The sequence below is a fragment of the Contarinia nasturtii genome, unplaced genomic scaffold (genome assembly GCF_009176525.2).
Source record: "Contarinia nasturtii isolate CC-2019 unplaced genomic scaffold, AAFC_CNas_1.1 Cnas_scaffold_1699, whole genome shotgun sequence".
Lineage (NCBI taxonomy): Eukaryota > Metazoa > Arthropoda > Insecta > Diptera > Cecidomyiidae > Contarinia > Contarinia nasturtii.
The window spans coordinates 1,017,214-1,036,848 of NW_022199032.1; the positions used below are offsets into that span (position 1 = coordinate 1,017,214).

The 19,635-nt window shown below is 33.0% G+C and overlaps 1 protein-coding gene across 4 annotated transcripts in view; it reads right to left on the reverse strand.

The window, feature by feature from the left end:
* LOC116346818 overlaps positions 1 to 19,635 on the reverse strand; it is a 45,019-nt gene that overhangs the window by 17,659 nt on the left and 7,725 nt on the right. For 2 of the 4 annotated variants that reach the window (XM_031777047.1, XM_031777046.1), the window contains one exon: positions 4,127 to 4,132. In XM_031777047.1, the coding sequence (XP_031632907.1) occupies positions 4,127 to 4,132 (6 nt within the window). Of the gene's footprint in view, positions 1 to 4,126; positions 4,133 to 16,953; positions 17,798 to 18,126; positions 18,435 to 19,635 lie in introns of those variants that run through there. The other 2 variants (XM_031777050.1, XM_031777049.1) reach the window with 2 other exon arrangements.

Genomic DNA, 19,635 nt, shown 5'->3' on the forward strand with positions numbered 1-19,635 from the left:
GACAAAATAGCACAACAATTTATCGACATAAATAAAATTGAACAGAACAATCGTTTTGCTACTTACAATATGTTTTATTCCAGACAAATTGTTCAGAGAGAAAAACCAAATATGATGAAACGATATCTTAGCCAATCGTATTCTTTTTTTGTTCACTGCGAACGGTTGCGAAGACAATGAAACTGTTATTTTATTAAAAATCCATCGAAAAGTCAGAATTCTCAAACTGTACACACAGATGTTTCGATTACATAAGAAATTGTGGGAATTTTATCATTTTTGTGTGACTGCATTTAGTTATATTGAAAGAAAGAAAACCATCAAATGCCCAAATTCAATGCGATTTGGTGTACGTTTGTTTTCAAATGCCGCTTAAACAGTCATCATGCTGATGATGTTGATGGTGATGTGTCGACCCGACCATGTGTACGTATGATTTATCTATTGATACTTGTTTTTAACGAGATTAAATAGTATTTTACAACCAACTGCAGCACAAGTTTACACCTGAGACGCTGGAACTCGATTTCATCTGATTCCTTCGCTGTTATATTAGTTTTACTACGCAGTTATTCAATGGAACATAACAAAAATGATGACGAAAAAATAACTATAATGTACTTCGCACTGAGTATTGGGGAAGCAATCAAATGCTTTGCTTAATTTTTCTTTGCATTCGTGCTGCTGCCGCTGCTGTGTTTGTTTTTGTGTCGGTTTTTTTAACAATTTTAATAGTTTTTTTTGTGTGTACGGGAAAAGAAAGGCGGACATATACTCAACGCATACATTTGCACGCTGTGGGTCTATTTGTTTATATTTTTTCATAATTTTATGTAGCTTTTTTCTGTTAAAATCTTTTTTTTAACATTTTGTTAGGCTGAATGCAAGACGTAATTTCTGATATTTCTCTTTGTCATGGTGAAATCTTTGTCCAATGAAATGGCATTACATGTGGTGTTGGTTCAATTATCACAATGTTGTGGAGCTCAATGAGACGTAATGGCTGACAACAACATATACACATACCATTCAAATCATAAACTCTATATTAATTCATATTGTTTATATGTCCAAAAATATGATTTTCACTTTTCAATAATTCCACTGAACACAGATTATTTGCGGAAAATGAAACATTTTTTTTTGGTTTTACTTTCGCATTTATTTTTATGTGTGTGTTAAAATTGGAGAAAACATTTGTGGTCAATTGTATTGAATGGCCACCGCAAAAGTATAATCTATTTGGAAATGGTGAAAATTCGACAGACAATTGAATAGATCAGCGAAGAAAGATCACAAATGGAAATAATTGCAGCGTTTATGCGTGGTCTATCGTCATTTATTATAATTTGTTTCATATGAACACATCGATGATTGGATATTTTTCGTGTTTTAGCTGAAAGTTTTCTTCAAGCACTTATATTTTATCGATTAATCTAGGCGCTTCATCTTCATCTCTATGAATGTCTGAAGTGTTAAAGTGGCTCATTTATCTCATTTGAAGCGCCGTCTGTGTACAACAATATTTGAATGCACACAAAACAATAAACAAGGAACAGCAATACTAATTAAACAATGTACAGATTTGAAGAAACCCACTAACTTTTCCGGTGTATTTTCCAAATTCGTTTTTTAACGCCATATTCTTTTTTGGATACGAACATTTTTTTGTCTGCAATACTTTTGCTGCATCGACTCTGTGCGCCGCATATATGTTTTGTGAATGTAAAAATATATATTTATAAAAAAATAAAGCAAACACAACACTTGAGTGAGTTTTATGATACACTGAAATGAAATTTAATTTGCGCGTCAATGTGCAGGAGTTTCATGGAATGACAAGTCAAATAAATAAGTATCTTATATTATTGGTCTTTTTCCCGCTCAGACAACGAGCGGGCGATTCAGTGACCGTGAAGAGTCAACATGCATATTATATTTTTGTTTGTGATCAAATTGCGCATTATTATGGCATTTAAACAATATCAACTACACATTTTTTTAATGCATGTATGTATGTGAGCGCACGTTCGTTCTTAGCAACTGGATTGACCGAGAAATAGAAATGCGAATAAAAAGGCCCTTGATAATTGGCTCCATTGCGATTTAGATGGTTTTAATTCAGGTAGACTCACCATCTAAAATTAGATATTGTTGACTGTTTGTGTGGTTTAAACTTAAATTACAGCGTTTATTTGTGTAGCTCACGTTTGACATTTTCTCAAATGATAATTGAAACGAAAATTACATCGAAAATTGCGGAGACTCACAAAATGACACGGTGGCCTTGATGTTTGTGTTGTATCTTTAATCCAATGCGGAGACGACAACGAGCCATTGAGTGGAATAGTCTCAAAAGTTAATTTGTTTGAAACAAAAAGCCACCGAAATTTGAAAACACTTATTGGCTGCATACAAATCGTAACATAAATCGGCTGATTTAAATCTTTCGACTACCGCCAAGGATCAAAATTAGAAAATAACCGTAGTCAATCTTGCTGATTACATAACATTTTAAATTTCAATTAAAATTACTACGATATTGTTAATAAATATTACCCTTATATGGAACAAAATGCGGGCTCAAATTTACGGTTGTGACTGAACACCATATATGCACTGACACATGAATTGAGACCGAAACTGCATTAGGGCTGGCCATTTTCACTCAGAAAATTTCTATTCACATAATTTGTTCTTTCTTCATCTTTTCCGCGGTAACATTTCAAATTTGAAGACAAAAATAATGAAAGATTTCTTTAAATTGAAGAGAGTAAGAGAAAACATTCAATTATGATAAGCTTCAACATGAATTTTCAATGAATTTATTGTTGACACGGAAAAAAAATACAGAAAAATTATGGGAACAGACAATTGTATTGTAAATACAAAAATGGCCAGCCCTAGATTGTAAAAACCAACACAAATCCAATGGTTCGCATTATAATCCACTGCAGTTTTTCCCGCTGATCCGCAACCATTCAATTGAATTGATCATTCAAAATGAATTGTTTAATAAACATATCAATTTAGTTAAACTGTCTCATATGAATGAGCAAAAATTGACTGAGGCTAATCGAGAAAGATCTGAAAGTGCTTATTAGACGGGCAATTTGCAACATACCGTTCGCTTAATAAACAATTCTTCACTCTTTTTTTCTTAGTTTAATTAGGTGTACATGCTTTGTTTTGTTTTGTTTTTTCCTGCATTAAAAACATTGGCACGGGACATATCCGTATTGTCACATCATCGTCGTCGTCGTTGTTGTTTCAGTGTGCCAACACTTTGACGAATACCATTACATAATTGTATTGTGTTTTTCATATGGGTTGAAGCAATGAACAAAACAAGCCGTGTACACATACGCGCCGTGCCATGCAAAATTAGGCATCAATAGCGCAGCTTCCATATCTGTGTACACAATTTTCCATTTTAAATCGAACGCCGTAAATTTGTTACGCTGATTAACCGAAAGTCATAAATATCATTACAGACACACAAAATTATCTAGTGAATGTAAATTAATTAATTGTCCACATCAACTTCAATTCAACGACAATGAACGCTCGTTGCTTCTGTTACGATCGAAAATGGCGAATTGTCTATATGAAATAGTCGGTGAATTGCATTTATTTTTTCAAACCCATTCAACATGGAAACAAAATGCGCTTAATAGCCAAAAGTCGTGGGCTATTAAAAAGTGTCAACTTTTCTCTTCAACTTCTTTCTCGCATTGCCCATTGGCAAAAAAGAAATGAGGAAAAAAGTAAACTCACATAAAAAATAAAATCGCAAATGGGCCGTATTTTTCCAGTCAACCATTTCAGTTAATTTTTATGGCCATTGTTAAACATATGAAGAAAGTGAAATTTCATTGTTTTGACTTTTAATGCCAACAATTTTTTTTCTTTTGCTCATTACGCTTAGACATAAGAAAAAAATATAAAACCAAAAAAAAAAATCGAAATATCGTAAACATTAAAAATGTGTCCAGTGGTAAGTCACTAAAAACTGGTGAAACTCAGTTTTTTTTTGGTTTTGTAGAGCGATTTAATGCTTGATTTTCACACTTACTGATCGGTTAGAAAATGGTTTATGGTTTCTCTTTGCTTCAATGATACGTACCTGAACCTGCAATGAAACAGAACAAAATTAATATTGAGGCCAACGATTTCTTGTTTTTAGGTTCAATAATCTAAACTAGTGCATGAAATATATAATAAAAAAAATAACACGAATTGAATCATAAAAAAAAATCTAAATTCGTTTTGTTGGCGATACAATTTTTCCGCGAAAGCATCTGATTTTATGGAGTGAACTCAGTCCACCTTGAAATTGATGGACGCGCAATGTCTTCAAACGTCGGATGTGAAACGAAAAAAAAAAAAAAAAATTCTGACATGAGAATATAAAGCCGCGAATAAAACAAAGAAGTTCGAAAAACGTTTTAAAGTTTATTTGAGTGTTCGAGAATGGATGCGACTTCGGAAATCGCTTTTTCCATCGGGAAAGCGGGAAAAATCGATTCATGGATCGGTTTTTATGTGCTTCTGATTCTATTGTACATCAACTTTGTTAATGAAATGAACTTCAGTCAATTTTTTTAAAACTACAATATTATACAATTTCATTGAAGTAAAACACAATTTCTAAATTTATGTGAATGCAGAATTCACCCAGTCATTCTCGGACATTCATTTAATAGATCAACGTTTCTCATAAACATTTTGTTTTTCAGCCAGCATATGTAATGACCTTCATTTCGATGTGATCTTAAATAACGCTGCCAATTACACATATCTATTTCTAATTTCAAATTAAGCGTTTAACGCTTTTGTTTTTTTTTTTATTATTGCCAAAAACTTAATAAAACATGTTTTAAAATTGCGGAAAATACGGGGTACTGTGACATATCACATGTAATTAGCATTTCGGTCCGAAAATTTTCTGCTTCATCTTATTTCGGCAAATAAACCAACTATGATCTCGACCTTTTGGCTGAATTTTATTTTGTTCTTTCCGTCTTTGGTTTTTTTTTTCTTGGTCGACAATGTCGATTCATCGACATGGAAACAAAAGTGAAATCGGTCAAAAATTGAACATTACCAAATGAAGTTTCAATGCGGAATGAGAATAATTGGATTAGAAAATGTGTTGTATGACATTCACCACTAGGCGAAAAATTATTGATAATATTTTCTTTTTTTTCGTATGTAATACTTTCACACTTTTTGATAGTGTTGCTATCCTCGAACGGAATGATGAGACGCAGAGAGGGAGCATGCATATGAGAATCACATAAGTGAATTCGTGACTTTGGTAATTTGGTTGCTGGTTGTTTTTTTTTTTTGTTTCGTTTCCAATTGAAACCAAACAAAATCAAACTTAAGCGCTTTTGATAGAAAATACAATTTGAGTGGGCTCTTTCGGGGTTTTGTCTGTATGATCGATGAGCAAACTGTTGGGAAATCCCCCAGAATAACGACAACCTAGCAATGACGACAGAGGTAAAAAAACACGATCGAAATCAAACACCAAACCACACACAAAATATTATTATTCAAGTGTACACACTATGATTTCACTGCTGACCGTTCAAACAAAAGGGCAAACGACGTTGGAAAAAAAAGTGCACACATTGTATGTGAAAAATTCAAAACACAGCGATGTATATACTCGAATTCAGCCAATTGCATAAATTTATATTTCGTACAAAAGAAAAACATTAACTTCAGTCTGCATGTTGCTCCCCATTTCGTTTCAATTTTAGCATATACACATATATATTTTTTAACCGCAAATTTTTTTAATTATATCTTCGAGCTGTATATGTTGTGTGTGTGTGTTGGATGATCTTTCGCCAATGTTTTTTTTAATGGCTTTCTGCATTAAGTCAGGTGTCACAAAAGCATCGATAAATAGCACAGATTTCATTAGAAGTGAAAGTGAGCATGCCTTTTTTTAACTGTTCAACGGAACGTATTTATGCAAATTTTCAGAAAGTTAAGCTCACTGTATATACACATTCGAAATTGGCGCAGACACACAATTGATGGAACATTGATTCTGATGTTGATGATTTTATGAGCGCGAGAGCACCACATAGAGGCTAATGTTGAACACGTTTCGATTTTTTTTCTCTCTCTTCCTCTCGCTCTATCTATCTATCTCGCTGTGTTTTTGCATTATTTTAAAGTGATTGCCAGTGTGAATTTCTATTAGCATCACCTTTGACATAGACAAATTGAGAGTTTACCCTACATTTTGAAAATGTCAGAACAATTAACCTATTATCTGCATGTTCTTGCGACGAATTGCCCGAATAAAACGATGCCAATATAGAAAACCATGCATTGGCCCGATAATCTCCAAATTGAATGTAATAAAAATAAGATTCAAATCACGGGAATATTCTCATTTTTTGTATTCGTTTTGATAAACAAAAAAGAATCCATTGGTTTTGAGTCAGATTTTCGAATGAATCAATATAAATTTCGTTAATGTATATATGTATATTCAGATGAATAGAAAAATGGAGCAATGTAGCGGCCGCACACTTTTAAATGAATTTAGAACAAGTATGCATACACACAATCTAACAGCAACATGTATTTAGATCTTTCACTCAAATGTCGGCGACCATAACATTCAATGCAGAAAAAGAATACCCCGTTATTATTGGTTTATTGCCACAGTCAACAAATTGACTGTGCGGAAGCACAAGACCAGAACGCACCGTGAATAATAACGTACACAGCATTTTAAACGTTCTCATTCACTAGATCCGTTGTATGAAATGATTTTGCGTGCAACAACTGCATAAACAGTACAAAACAACGATCAATAATTTCATTCGTGGCAGACAGTTTTCATATTGCAATATATATAATAGCATTGTGAAGCATTAAAGGTGATGACGCATTTACAAAGTAAATTTTTACATATTGCTCTTGTTGCACAGTTGGATGAATGCATTCGAATCTTTTTTCGATTCGTTCCAAGAGCAACACATCAGAAACCGTCAATAGCATTTACAACAGCAGCAGCAGCATCCGTAGCAACAAATGTTCCGCTGTACTATTTTATAAAATCCATCATCGCTTGTTGCGTTCAGGTTGTTGTTGTTCTTCTTCTTATTTTTTTTTTTCTTTCAAATATATTTGCACTTGGTTTTTATCGTGCATTGGTTTTCTGTTCAGTCATGATTGTTGCTTCATCGCATACCAAAACGAATTGATCGAAAGAATGGAACTGAGCCACATCACCATAAATTTCAGTAAATTGACCAATACGTTATTGATTTAGTTTTTTTCTTTTTATTATTATTGTTGTATCGTTGCGCTGATTCAGTTGGGCCACAAGTATGTATAACCTTGGTAAGTTTATTGAAAGCCAACCATTTCGGTTGCAATACTAAAATCATGATTGCAATGCATAAAAATACTAAATGGTATTCGATTAAACGCACAAAAAAGGGCCCCGCCGAAAAATTTGTCGATAGATTTGTTACCAAACATGATGTGAATTAAATATTTCAAGCCAATAAAATTGTTCAAGCGATGCGGGTTCTTTGAATTTCAAGGTCTGTGGATTGGATTTTTATTTTATTTTTTTGTTTATTATTAACATTTTGACGTGGATTCAAGTGACACAGGCTCACAGTTATTTTTCTTTTGAAAATGGCCAAAATTATGTCATTTTTCTGTTTTGACTTTCGGCACATAGCCTATGAGGCACTCATAGTGTGACATAGAAACTGTGTATGATGTGTATCGCTTTTATTTATATTACGCCATGAAATCAAATTTAATTGGTCACTTTCAACGCAGCATGGCAGACATTTACAATTTCCTTGACTTGCTTGCCAACCAGATGAACTTGTTGAATATTTATTAGTGAAACATAAAAAAAAAACAACGAATAAATGACGAAATCGTATCTGAATGCAGGCATTTCAGCAAAAAAAAAATACGTCAATTATCGAATGCATCTGATAAAAACCATTGACCTGTTGCTGTATGTCAATTTATAGGCACAAAAATGGCTATTTTACTATGTAATCATACCATCAATGATACATTGATGACCTTAGATTGATAAAAAATGGCAGCGCACAACATTACCATCAAAAGAAGTGCGCGCAAATCGTGTGTGTTTGTTTGTTGCGCCGCCTTTTTATATTTACTATGATCTCAATAGCTTCTGACGGTGGCGATCAAAGGGAGGATTCATTCCAACATTTTCTAAGAATGTAAAGGGGGTAAAGACCCTAGAAAATCTCAAACATTTCTTAGCAAAAGATATTTTTTCATTTTCCATTCCAAAAAAAATGAATGAATTTGATTACGGGGGGAGGGGGTATTCCGAGTTCTCAGATCTCCTGGCCAGAAGCTATCTATTTGATGGACCAGTTATTTTATGGTGGCGATGAATACGAACCGCATTAAAATTAAATTTTAAAAATTAAAAAGTCATAAAAAAAGTCTGCAGATGCTATACGAACCAATGTACTGAATGTTAGCACGAACGGAATAACTCGTTTTACAAACTCGATATCCCGCATGCAACAGACCAACATGACCAAATTCGATTAAGTGACGATATTAACAAAGATGTCATCACGATAAAAAAAAGAAAATAAAAAATTATTACACATTTTCTATACGACTAGTCTTATAAAAATGAATATGTACATTTTCCCATCACGTTTGGTCTAATTTTACTCACAAGCATTTCTATGTGCTTTTGTTTTCATCAGAGACAACCTCTTTACCTATGTTTGTTGACGCATTGTCTTGACGGTCAACGGTAGACTCTACTAACTTGATCATGTGTTCGTACACGCGCAGCAGTACAATAACGCTGCATGTAAAGTATCGCAAATATTAAAAAAAATGTATGCGTCGACGTTTAAGACCATGGATAGGTGATTCTTGTGTAACGTTGCTGTCAACGCATATTGGTCTCTGGTTTTTTCCTATCATGAGATGAGTGATGGTTGTATTGTGTGTGTGTGCTCTCGGCATGAGCCATGCAGCAAGAAATCATGTTTCCTACTGAATATCCATTAAATCGACATCACATTTTAAGCAATCACCTCGGGCAACTATTTACACATAATAAAACATGTGTCGATTCCCTTAGCATGCTTCCTTATTGTTGTTGGTGTGTGTTTTTTTTAATGTTTGCGAATTGGACGGCGTTAACAATGCCTATGGAAATAAAAGTTTATGGCATTTATCTATCAAATTTTTGAAGAGTTTATCGATCGCATATGGTGGTCAATAAATTATCCAACTAATGAAGCATCTATTTTCAAACAATTTCTTTTCAAATTCCAATAAAAATGTCTGATGAGGTTGCGTAAGGTTTCTAAACAAGTTCAAGTCTCTGTTAATTTTAACATTTTTTTTGGCTGTCATCGGCATCGAAATATGTATCATAAAGAAATTGTGAGTATTACAACAATTTGATCATTAATCAATGAGATTTCATCTGAAAATGAACAACAGAATTATTCACGTGATGTATCCAGACAGTCATACATAAAAATATACAGATGAAATAAGGTAACGTTGGAACTAAATACATGTAATCGGGATGGAGAGAAGTACAGAAAATAGAATTGTTATAATAAATAATACATTTGGGAGTAAATTTAATTTCTAAAAATAAAATTCGTGTTTGATGAATGACGTTACTGAAAAATGATTGTCGACACTGACATTCATGTCATATATTGATACACCACGCGGTTTGCGGACATCGTATTTTTGCTTTAAAATACAAATATGAACTGAACACTGGAAGGTATTCGATATCTGAACTTCGAGAACTATTCTCTTTTTATTATTTCAACAATTTTTTCTTGTTAATTGACTCATTTCTGCGCACAAAAAAAAATAGTGGCATTAATGATTTAATTTTGGCGAAAAAACCTCATTTCAATGGTAATTCTACATTTTAATATAAAATGTATGTTTTCTGTCTATATATGTGTATATGTGCTGCGATGTTGATTGCTTGTTTAAAATTGAGTCGTTTTGTTGATTTAGTCGTGCGATTATTTCCTTTGTCATTGTTTTCCTGTATGAATGTTTTCGTTTGTCGTATTGTTTTATTATTTGCTTTGAAATATGCTTGCGAACGTTGAAAAAGAGTCACAACACATAGTGTTTTTTTTTTTCATTTTAAAAATGTATAGGTAAGTGGCAAATTAAAGAAGAAAAAAAATGCTACATCTTCAGCAAAATAAAAAAGACGAAATTAATTAATTTACAGGCAATTTAACACTGCGTGAAATTGTTTGTGTGTCGCCGATCATCATCATCGTCATCGAAGCAATTATTATTACGATAAATCCTTTGCTGGTAGGTTTGATTGCAAAACACGAAAATAAAGATGGGTTTCCTTTCAGTGATTTTGTAAGCAAGCGCCACACTTTACTGATAAAAAAAACACACATCACCTCGCCAATGTACAAAAGGCAAACACGATATCCGATACGATAAAGATGGATGATGTGCTTTTTAGATCGAGGCTACTTGATTCTTGATCACATGAGTGTTAACTTCGTGTCCATTGTTCTCTAGTACACGCCATTCGCCACCATCAAACCAATGGAACGAATTTTTAATAATTTTATGCAGGTGTACGCTTTTTTTTTTCTAGCTGTTTCTAGTCATATCCATGTTCTATTTTAGTTTCACCGCGATTTGCACACTCACATATGTTCTAAACGTGAACCGTATACCGTATGTTTTATATGCGAATCGACAATTAATCGATACTAAATGAAAAACAACAACATGATCTATAATAAATTATTACGTATTGTTAAAAGCAATCAAAATTATTTGTATTCGTGTATTAGAAGGGTTGAAATTTTTATTTTCGCAATGTCAAAACATTCACATAATAAAAAAAAATATTTTAAAAACTACGACCTCTCTCTCTCTCTCTCTGTGTGTGTGTGTGTGTGTGTGTACGTGTGAAAGTCAAAATAGATGCATAAAAAAATAACACAGTAGAAAATTGATGGTTGATTATATTTTGATTGCATCATACATTTCCGGTGAATTGAAAAGTAATTTCAATGGAGCGAAAGAGTGATCTATCTTTCAATCGATCATCATACGTTGGTCTGTATGCATGCCAGGCAATGGTAATCCATGTTAATATAATAAGCTTCAATTTCAGCTAATTATTTGTGCGGTAGCATTTCCAATGGTTAAACACTGACAACAGTTTGCCATATCAATAAAAGGTCAACTAATTGAGGTGAAAGTGAAAATATGGCAAGAACACACACACACATATACATGCTACAGTCATTATTGTTTGTATTTGAAATTAATCCAAAGAAATGACAAAAATAAATAAATATATCGATTTAACAAACCGATCGAAAATCGTCTGATTAAACGTTCAGAATAGTACGAATTATATAGTTTGTTTCATTATAACAACGGTAATAAATCTTATTTTCGACTTTCAAATTGTCGGATTCGGAGGGGCTTTTGTGCCTGGTATGTACGGTATGAAAATGCCATAGAAAAAATGCGCACAAAAAATTCTTATACAGATAGTGTATTCAAGAAAGTCGTTTTATTTTCTTCTTTCAACGTTTGTTTGTTTGTTCGTTCGAAAGTTCATAACGATACATGGATCCCATTAGCACGCAACCTGGTAGCGGCATCTCCATATATACATTTAAACCGTATTCGATTCGTATTTCGTGAAATGCATTCAAGACCACTGAAACGAAATACTCCAACGCAAACGTGCACAGCAATACCATTTTTTTTTAAATGTGGGAAACATCGGCATTCACAATACTATATTGATGGTTTTTATTGATATCGATCGTTTGCGTGTATGTTTGCATAAAATTTAGCGAACGAATTGTATTTTTCATTTCAAGTTATTATTTCATCCTTGTAGTCACCAAAGTGATATGATTCATAGAAAAGACGACAACGATTACATCAAATGAACATTGCACAGTGGGTTTTCATCGATTGAAAAATTAAAATGAGGAGGAACTTATCAAATTAATACAGAATTTTAATCATTTTATATTATTCGACTGGGTTGCGTGTGCAAATGTTTTTTTTTTGCACTCTTTTCACATTTTATTCGATTTATTTTTTGCTGAAATGTGGAAGATAAGTACGGTAGTTGATTCAAAAGTAAATAAAAAAACTGCTTTACCTTCCAGCGAAGGTATAATAAATACAATTTATTTCACAACATGGCCCGCGCAATGTAAAATTTTACATGATGAAAAACGATAAGTGTAATTTATTTTTTGCATCTGTTCCGGGACACATAAAATCCAAATCATTTCAATGCGATGGAACTTTCAAATGTTTGTTTATGCAAGTACCGTTACATTGCCAAATGTCGACGCATGACCATTTGTCGGAAATTTGAATGCAAAACATAACATTTGATAATTTCATGGACCAAATAAAGTCTATTTTCAATAATTTCCGGGATGTGCTGGAAAATAGACCAACCATTTAGGTGTTTTACTATAATTATAATTATTAGTTTATTAAAATTTTGCGTTTTGCAACTCAAACGTAAATATCATTTCAGTATTTACCGATGTCTATTAATTTAAATGAAACGCATGATGCGAACCACATAGTGGAACTTTTGTGACATATTCGATTGAGTTTTAATTCGTTATTTACTTGATTCAAGCAATAAAAAAATAGACTGAAAATCAAACAAACAAGATATACGAGCAAGATGAAAGCGTGAATAGAAAAAAAAATATACATTTGATTGCTCATCAATTTGTCGTTCATTAATCTAACAGCATTTAGATGTGCGTAATCCAAAAACATGTGCATACTCATTCTCATATTCACATCTATTGTTTGGTGCAGGCATTTATTTTCGTTTTCTCGGTATACCGTCGGATGTATCTATCTCTGTCGGGTTTTGACTATGCTATATTGGATTATTCGATTCATGATCATCGTTTTGCCAAGTGATTTTGAATAGTTTTTTGTTCCAGACGCGTGCATCACATACACAACGATCGCTCATTTTCAGCCAGTGCGAAAGAGACGCACAATTCTAGATTGTACCGATTTATTTCAATTTTCGTGGCACTTTGTACACTACGAAGCCAGCAACAGATTCGTTTCAACAATATAAGGTGTGCTCTTTGCTGTACATATACACATTCGACACTATGGCAAATCGAGAAAAATAAATTAACATCAACCATAACAACAAAAACTACAATACAACAAACTGAACTGTAATAACGATTTCTCTTTGAAACCATCCATATGATGGTAATTGCGTAAAATATAATAATAATAGTAGCGCGTTACACACACACATACACAACGTGTAGTACACACAGCATTAGACCAGTGGATAATACACATTTCGGAAAAATCCAAATCTTTCGAAAGAATATTAAATAAGAAAGCGTAAAAAAATATTTTACGCACAATTTTCATAACAACATTGCTTTTATTGCTTGTTTCCACAAAATTCGATCGCTTCGTTGAAATGCGATCTCTACGGCTATGGCCGTTTGCGAAAAATATCACACAGTAAAACTGTGGATCATCATTTTTTTTGGATAATTTGGCCGAAATTCGAGACGGCAGCAGCGTTTCTTCCATAGTCTCGGCGACAGACAACATGGTATATTATTATTTCTTCAAATTTGATCAATTTTCTCGATAATTTTCAACGCACGCATTTGATTTTCGAAAGTTCTTTCGTTATTTTGTCGTTTATTTTTTATAATTTGTAAGTTTGAAAAAGGGGGGAGAAAAAAAATGAATTTGAGGAAAATTCTGCAGAAGAATGTGCTATTGAAAAGATCGCAGCTTTCGCTGTGATCAACTTTTTTTCAAGTGAAAAATCTACATTGAGTGCGCCATTTTTTATCATTTCATTTTCAACTGAAGAGAAACATGAACACGAACATAATTTGCAAAGCGATTTCATTTCCTCACCGCGAATGCAATTGCATCCAATTTTAATGTGATTCACATTGAGTTTGTGCAATTGTGTTGATAATTTGACATACATGCACAATTTAGCGATTATAAAAAAAAAACTCGAACAAAAAGAACATCGGCTTGAATTAATGAGCATGCACGAAACAAAAAAAAAAAATAATAATAAGAAAATGATGATGGTATTCGTTCGAGAGTGGAGAAATGCGGCAACGAAATGAATAATTGTGCAAAGAACTCGAACGCTAACAAATAGACATAGATCAAGATTTATTTATTAAAAAAAGTGGTGAATTCTCACGACTGAAAAGTGAGAGAATCTTATAAAATTCGTTATTTATATGGTAAGTGTCTCATGCTTGATTGTCGGAAATGTGAAAGAGTGAGAATGTGTTCGGATATAAATATTTGATCGATTGCAAATTAAAAATGTGATCGTTTCTAAAGTGGTTTTAATAAGCGAAGAACAACGTGACAGTGAAGATGAGTGGAAAACATTTTCAATCGATTGACTAAAACTCTCTTGTAAAAATATGTTTGACCTTATTAAAGCGGTGTGCTCGCGACACAACATTATAGTTCATGATCTTGCTGTCTCTCGTTTTTTTTCCCGTTCTCACTGTAAGACATAGTGAGTGCCAGAAAGACAGATCACAACAGCTTTTCACCTTGGCTTGGTGATGATGTATGTGTTACTGTTACGAATGTAGCATGAGCCCATTCCATCATGCATATCTCTATCTCTCTTCGCGTTCATTTTCAGATGTACGGATGACTTCCGTACACCATTGCAGAGCACAATAATATTTTTCATCGAATAGTAAAGCACCCAGCAAATAGTTTAAACTGTGCACAAGAATGACTGTCTATTTAACGTATTTTAATTTTTTATGTTCATAAATTGGTTCCCGTTATCATACTGTCTCTTTCGATTTGCTGTTTGTTAAATCGCAATTCTATCGTTTGTTTGTTAGAATCGTACAAATCAGAGAGATCATCCATCGTCAATAAAGTTAAGAAAAAACGACGACGACGGCGATGATGATGATGACAACAAATACAACACACAATATAGATTGCTCAATCTTCCAACATGACCAAAAACAGAGAAAGAAAAAAAGCATCAAAATCATTTGTAATTGCTATTTCTACATTTGTAGAATGTTTACCGTTCTGGTTTTCATTAACTTTTACACACTTCACAGAATGAACGTTAATTTTTCCTCCTTTTTTACTCGTTTAGCGATTCTATCCCATTTCATTCTGTCATTCATTCGTACATTCACTGTGCCATCAAGTACCGCTAAGCATCTTTCATCAATCACATAAAATAAAACAGTGTCACATCGCATAAGAAGAATGGCCCAACAATGGAGGACTCAATGTTTTTTTTTTTCTTCTTTTCGGCGAAATGAATAAATCAGATGAATCTTTGAACTTTCGTTCCATTGTTGTTGGTTTTTTTTTTCGGTTTCGACCGTGATTTGGCCAAACCGAATGTCACATTTGACAAATGAAAAAAGAAAAAAAACTATATACCCAGCATGGAGAATATCACTTTACTTCGCAAAACATTTAAATTGTTTCAATTGACCTGATAGCATCGTTTCGTTCGCCATTTTTTTTCTTTACCTTCTAAAGTAAGTGGCGATTATGATAATTTTTTGACAAGTAAAATTAATTAGCAATTTATTGTCAGTATGGTTAACATGATTGCATCTACGTGTGTTGAGAAAGATAAAATATGCAATTATTATTGCTCAATAAAGCACACTCAATGTTGGCTTATTTAGAAGAGAAAAAAGTGCCAGACACATTCAACGATATAATGTACATCATTTTGATGGGATTTACAAAGATACATACACACGTCCATCCCTTTGATTGACTAATAAACGGCTAATGCAAAATAATGACCAAATTATCTAATGCGGTTATTGAATTGGCTTTCATGTAATTTATATTGATGATGAAATCCAAATGTGATCCAATAATATATTAAATGGATGCGATAAAGTGTGAAGTCCTTTAATCGGTTTTTTTCTTCACTCTTTTTTCAATTCAAATTGGAGCAATGAATTAGACAAAGACGTAACATACAGGTAAGTAACTTTCAAATAAATACCCAAACGGCAAATGTTACATTAGTTTCGATTTGGAAATTAAATGTCGATCGAATAAAGTAAAAAACCAAGAGACGGTCAATCAAGAGACTAATATGTCCGAGCTGAGATAGACCGTCTCGTTCACTGGAATTGTTTTTTTTTTGTTGCAATTCCAATAATACCTCATCATTAATCGCATTTAGATGCTGAAATCAAATTATATCCATGCCAACCGGTTGATTGAGATGTGAGTTTTTTTTGCTCTTTCTTTCTCTCCTTTCTTTAAAATTGATCTAGTCCATTGTACTGACCTGTCTCAGCCAGTTGAACAACTTTATTCGACTGATATAGCTAGTTTTGTCGTTCTAATCTATTCAAAGAGTTATGCATGATTTTTGCATGAAAGAAGAATAACATTTAAGTTGACGAATGCTTTGGTGAAAATTCATTGGAAATTCTCATTAAGGTGCCCGTTCAAAAGTCTTACATGAGTGAAAGGAACAACGTCATCATCTCATATCAACCATATGAAAAAAAAACATAAACTGACTAAGCTCAGCTCAACGCATTGTCTGCTCTCTCATCGTGTACGGTTAAATCTCCGCTTTGACATAAGTCTTCGAGATTTGATTCTATTTTAGTGAAGTGAGCACATTTTTTTCTTGGCTTAGTAACCAATTAGATATCCGAATAATCACGGCAATAGCAATTAAATTACATTAAAAATGATTGACATATTGAACATTATTATTGTGGTGTGATTACATTGACGAAATGGCCATTTTAAGATTTTCACATTCAAATGAATAAAAGCAACAAATGCCTTGTTTTCCTGTGTATTGTCACTTACCATGCAGTATATACACAAGAAATGTCTTGAACTATTATTCCCAATGGGCCAATTGATTATAAACAAGTTAGGCTGTTATTTAAGACGACGATGATGATTCACAAAAAAGCAATGAGCACGACGTACACTTTTCATAGTGATAACATCACAAACCGATATCAAGCGATCGCTAATTGTTTAAATTTGCGTGTATGGTTTTTTCTTCTTCCTCTTAATTTTATGTTCGACGATTTTGTATGATTGAATGTGCCAAAAACCGTCACTATTTCAAACAAACGGAGAAACTGCCGACGAAGAACATTTCACGTCACCGGCAAATATTGCAAAAAAAGCTATTCGAATTTCAACATTCAAATATGTTATGATCACGTATGCACGGTATTTACAAGCGGCATTTAAATTTTTTTTTTTGCACAATTTTTTCTTTCATATGTACGATTCAAATTTGGAAAGAAAAACATATTTGTTTTGACTATAGAGCACACATTCTATCAATCATTTGGAATTATATTGAAATTGATCATAATTCATGCACCAAACAACACGGTATATTATGCTTTTTTTCTTCGCCTCTTCATTCGACTAACACAAAACTATTTATTCAAATCAATTTCTTTCTGTTATTCTTCGCCCTTTTTTTATTGTATTGTCGTTTAGTTTTCTATCTTTGCTTCATCGGAGCTCACTTTTTGGTATGCGGTAAAGTGCTTCAACAACAGCAACTATACATCGACACAATTTTTTTTATATACACAATGATAATAAAAATATCTTGAGTTTCCAATCGACAAATTTGGGAACAAAAGTTATTCAGATCATATTCAAAATGCGCGAAATTTATTGTCAATTCACGGCTTGTAACACTTTAAAAAAAAAAAGAAGAAACATATTTTATTGCTAGTATTCGGTTGTCATGTATGTCAACGTCGGAAATGTCGAGCAAGGCCCCAAAAAAAAAAACAGATACTCAAGCGCTTATTTTAAAATCTTGACGCAGATTTGTTTTGATTAATTTTATTTAGACAAACATTAATCACAAACGGCTCAAGTAATCGTTTGTTTAATTCCGTTGATAAATTTTTTATTTAATCTTCATCATTTCTGGTTATTTAAATACGATCTACTAGTGATTTTCGTGGTTAATTTTTTATAGATATTTGTAATTTATCTTACTTTTAGCTTGATGTCGATTTCAATCACATATTTTTTCAATAAAACTATCGGAAAATATTTAAATCAATAACACTGCGTTTGTATTTTATTCATTTTGTTTTTGCAATACACGAATCTTTATTTACTTTCTGTGTTTTTTTTCTGTTCACGTTCTGGAATGAAAAACACAAATAAACAGTCGCTGAATGAGTTTCGAGAAATCAAATAAATTTTTCGTATTCACACAACTATTTGAGTAACGTCTTAAATGAAAACAACGACGTCGACGATTGAATGTGTTGCAATTTTTTCTTCTCCGTACACCAACAAAGAAATACAAACAGACGTTTTCCGATCAGAAGTCGACTGACTCATGAATCACATTTAATGGAAGTACCTGGCACATTCGAACGTTTGCCGCTATTTGGTTTTTTTTTCTTGCCTTCAACATTTACGTCTGTACGTGCTCGTTCTGTGTGAATGACTAGGGGATATCCATGCGAATTAGAATTAGCACATTAGCAAAAAAATAGGGAAATTTACATGAAGAAAATAGCAAAATTAGCAATAAATAGCAGAATTAGCACTGTACACGTATATACTTTAGTAAGCATTTATTCTTGAATATATTGAAATAATTAATTAAAATAAAATTCACAAAACAAACGAATTGAATAGTGTTGAACTAAAATGTATCAAAATATGTAGTTAAATACGCTTTTTCTCATTTTTAAATAAAAATATATTCAATGGCACGTAACCAAGCACGTTTCATCTGTATTAACTACAATTTACGAATTGCAATCGGAAATGTAGATTTGATGACACTGAAAACGTATACGCTAGTGTCTGCTTCAAATATACACGTTGAAAGTGTCAACTTGAAACATTTACGTAAACACATTTCAGTTATTCGATCATGCTGTCAATCTGACGTATGCAATATTTTTGACGTACTAGAGAAATTAGCAAAAAATAGCAGTATTAGAACAAACTAGTAGAAATACTAGCAGAATTAGTGAAAAATAGAGAGAAATAGCGTTTATTATTATAAATTATTCGATCTGCAATTCACGGTTATCCCCTAGGTGAATGACGTACTACAATGTTTTCATGCTCGCTTTACATACAATATAAGCAAACAATACATTGGTATGGTGTGCGCGAGAGTGTGTATGTATTTAGCCTTAACAAATTGCTGTGCCAACGAGAGCTATTGCTGCTATGTGTATTTGCTACATTCATATGTTCAATGGTTGAATGTTGAATGTTCAATGTGGCCGCATACATATTTACGCATTACAACTTTTGACGTCCGATTCGATTGTGTGCGATGCGATTCAAATTCACTGTACGGGTTACGTGTTCAACACACAACGAATATGATCGGTTTGTTAGGTTCTCGGTCGTTGTCGTTGTTGTCATTATGCACATGTAGTGACATGTGTGTATGGGAGTGTATGTGCGTACACATGTGTGCTGATGGAATACCCAAGTAAATTATTAGTTCGTATGAATTGTGTGTATTAA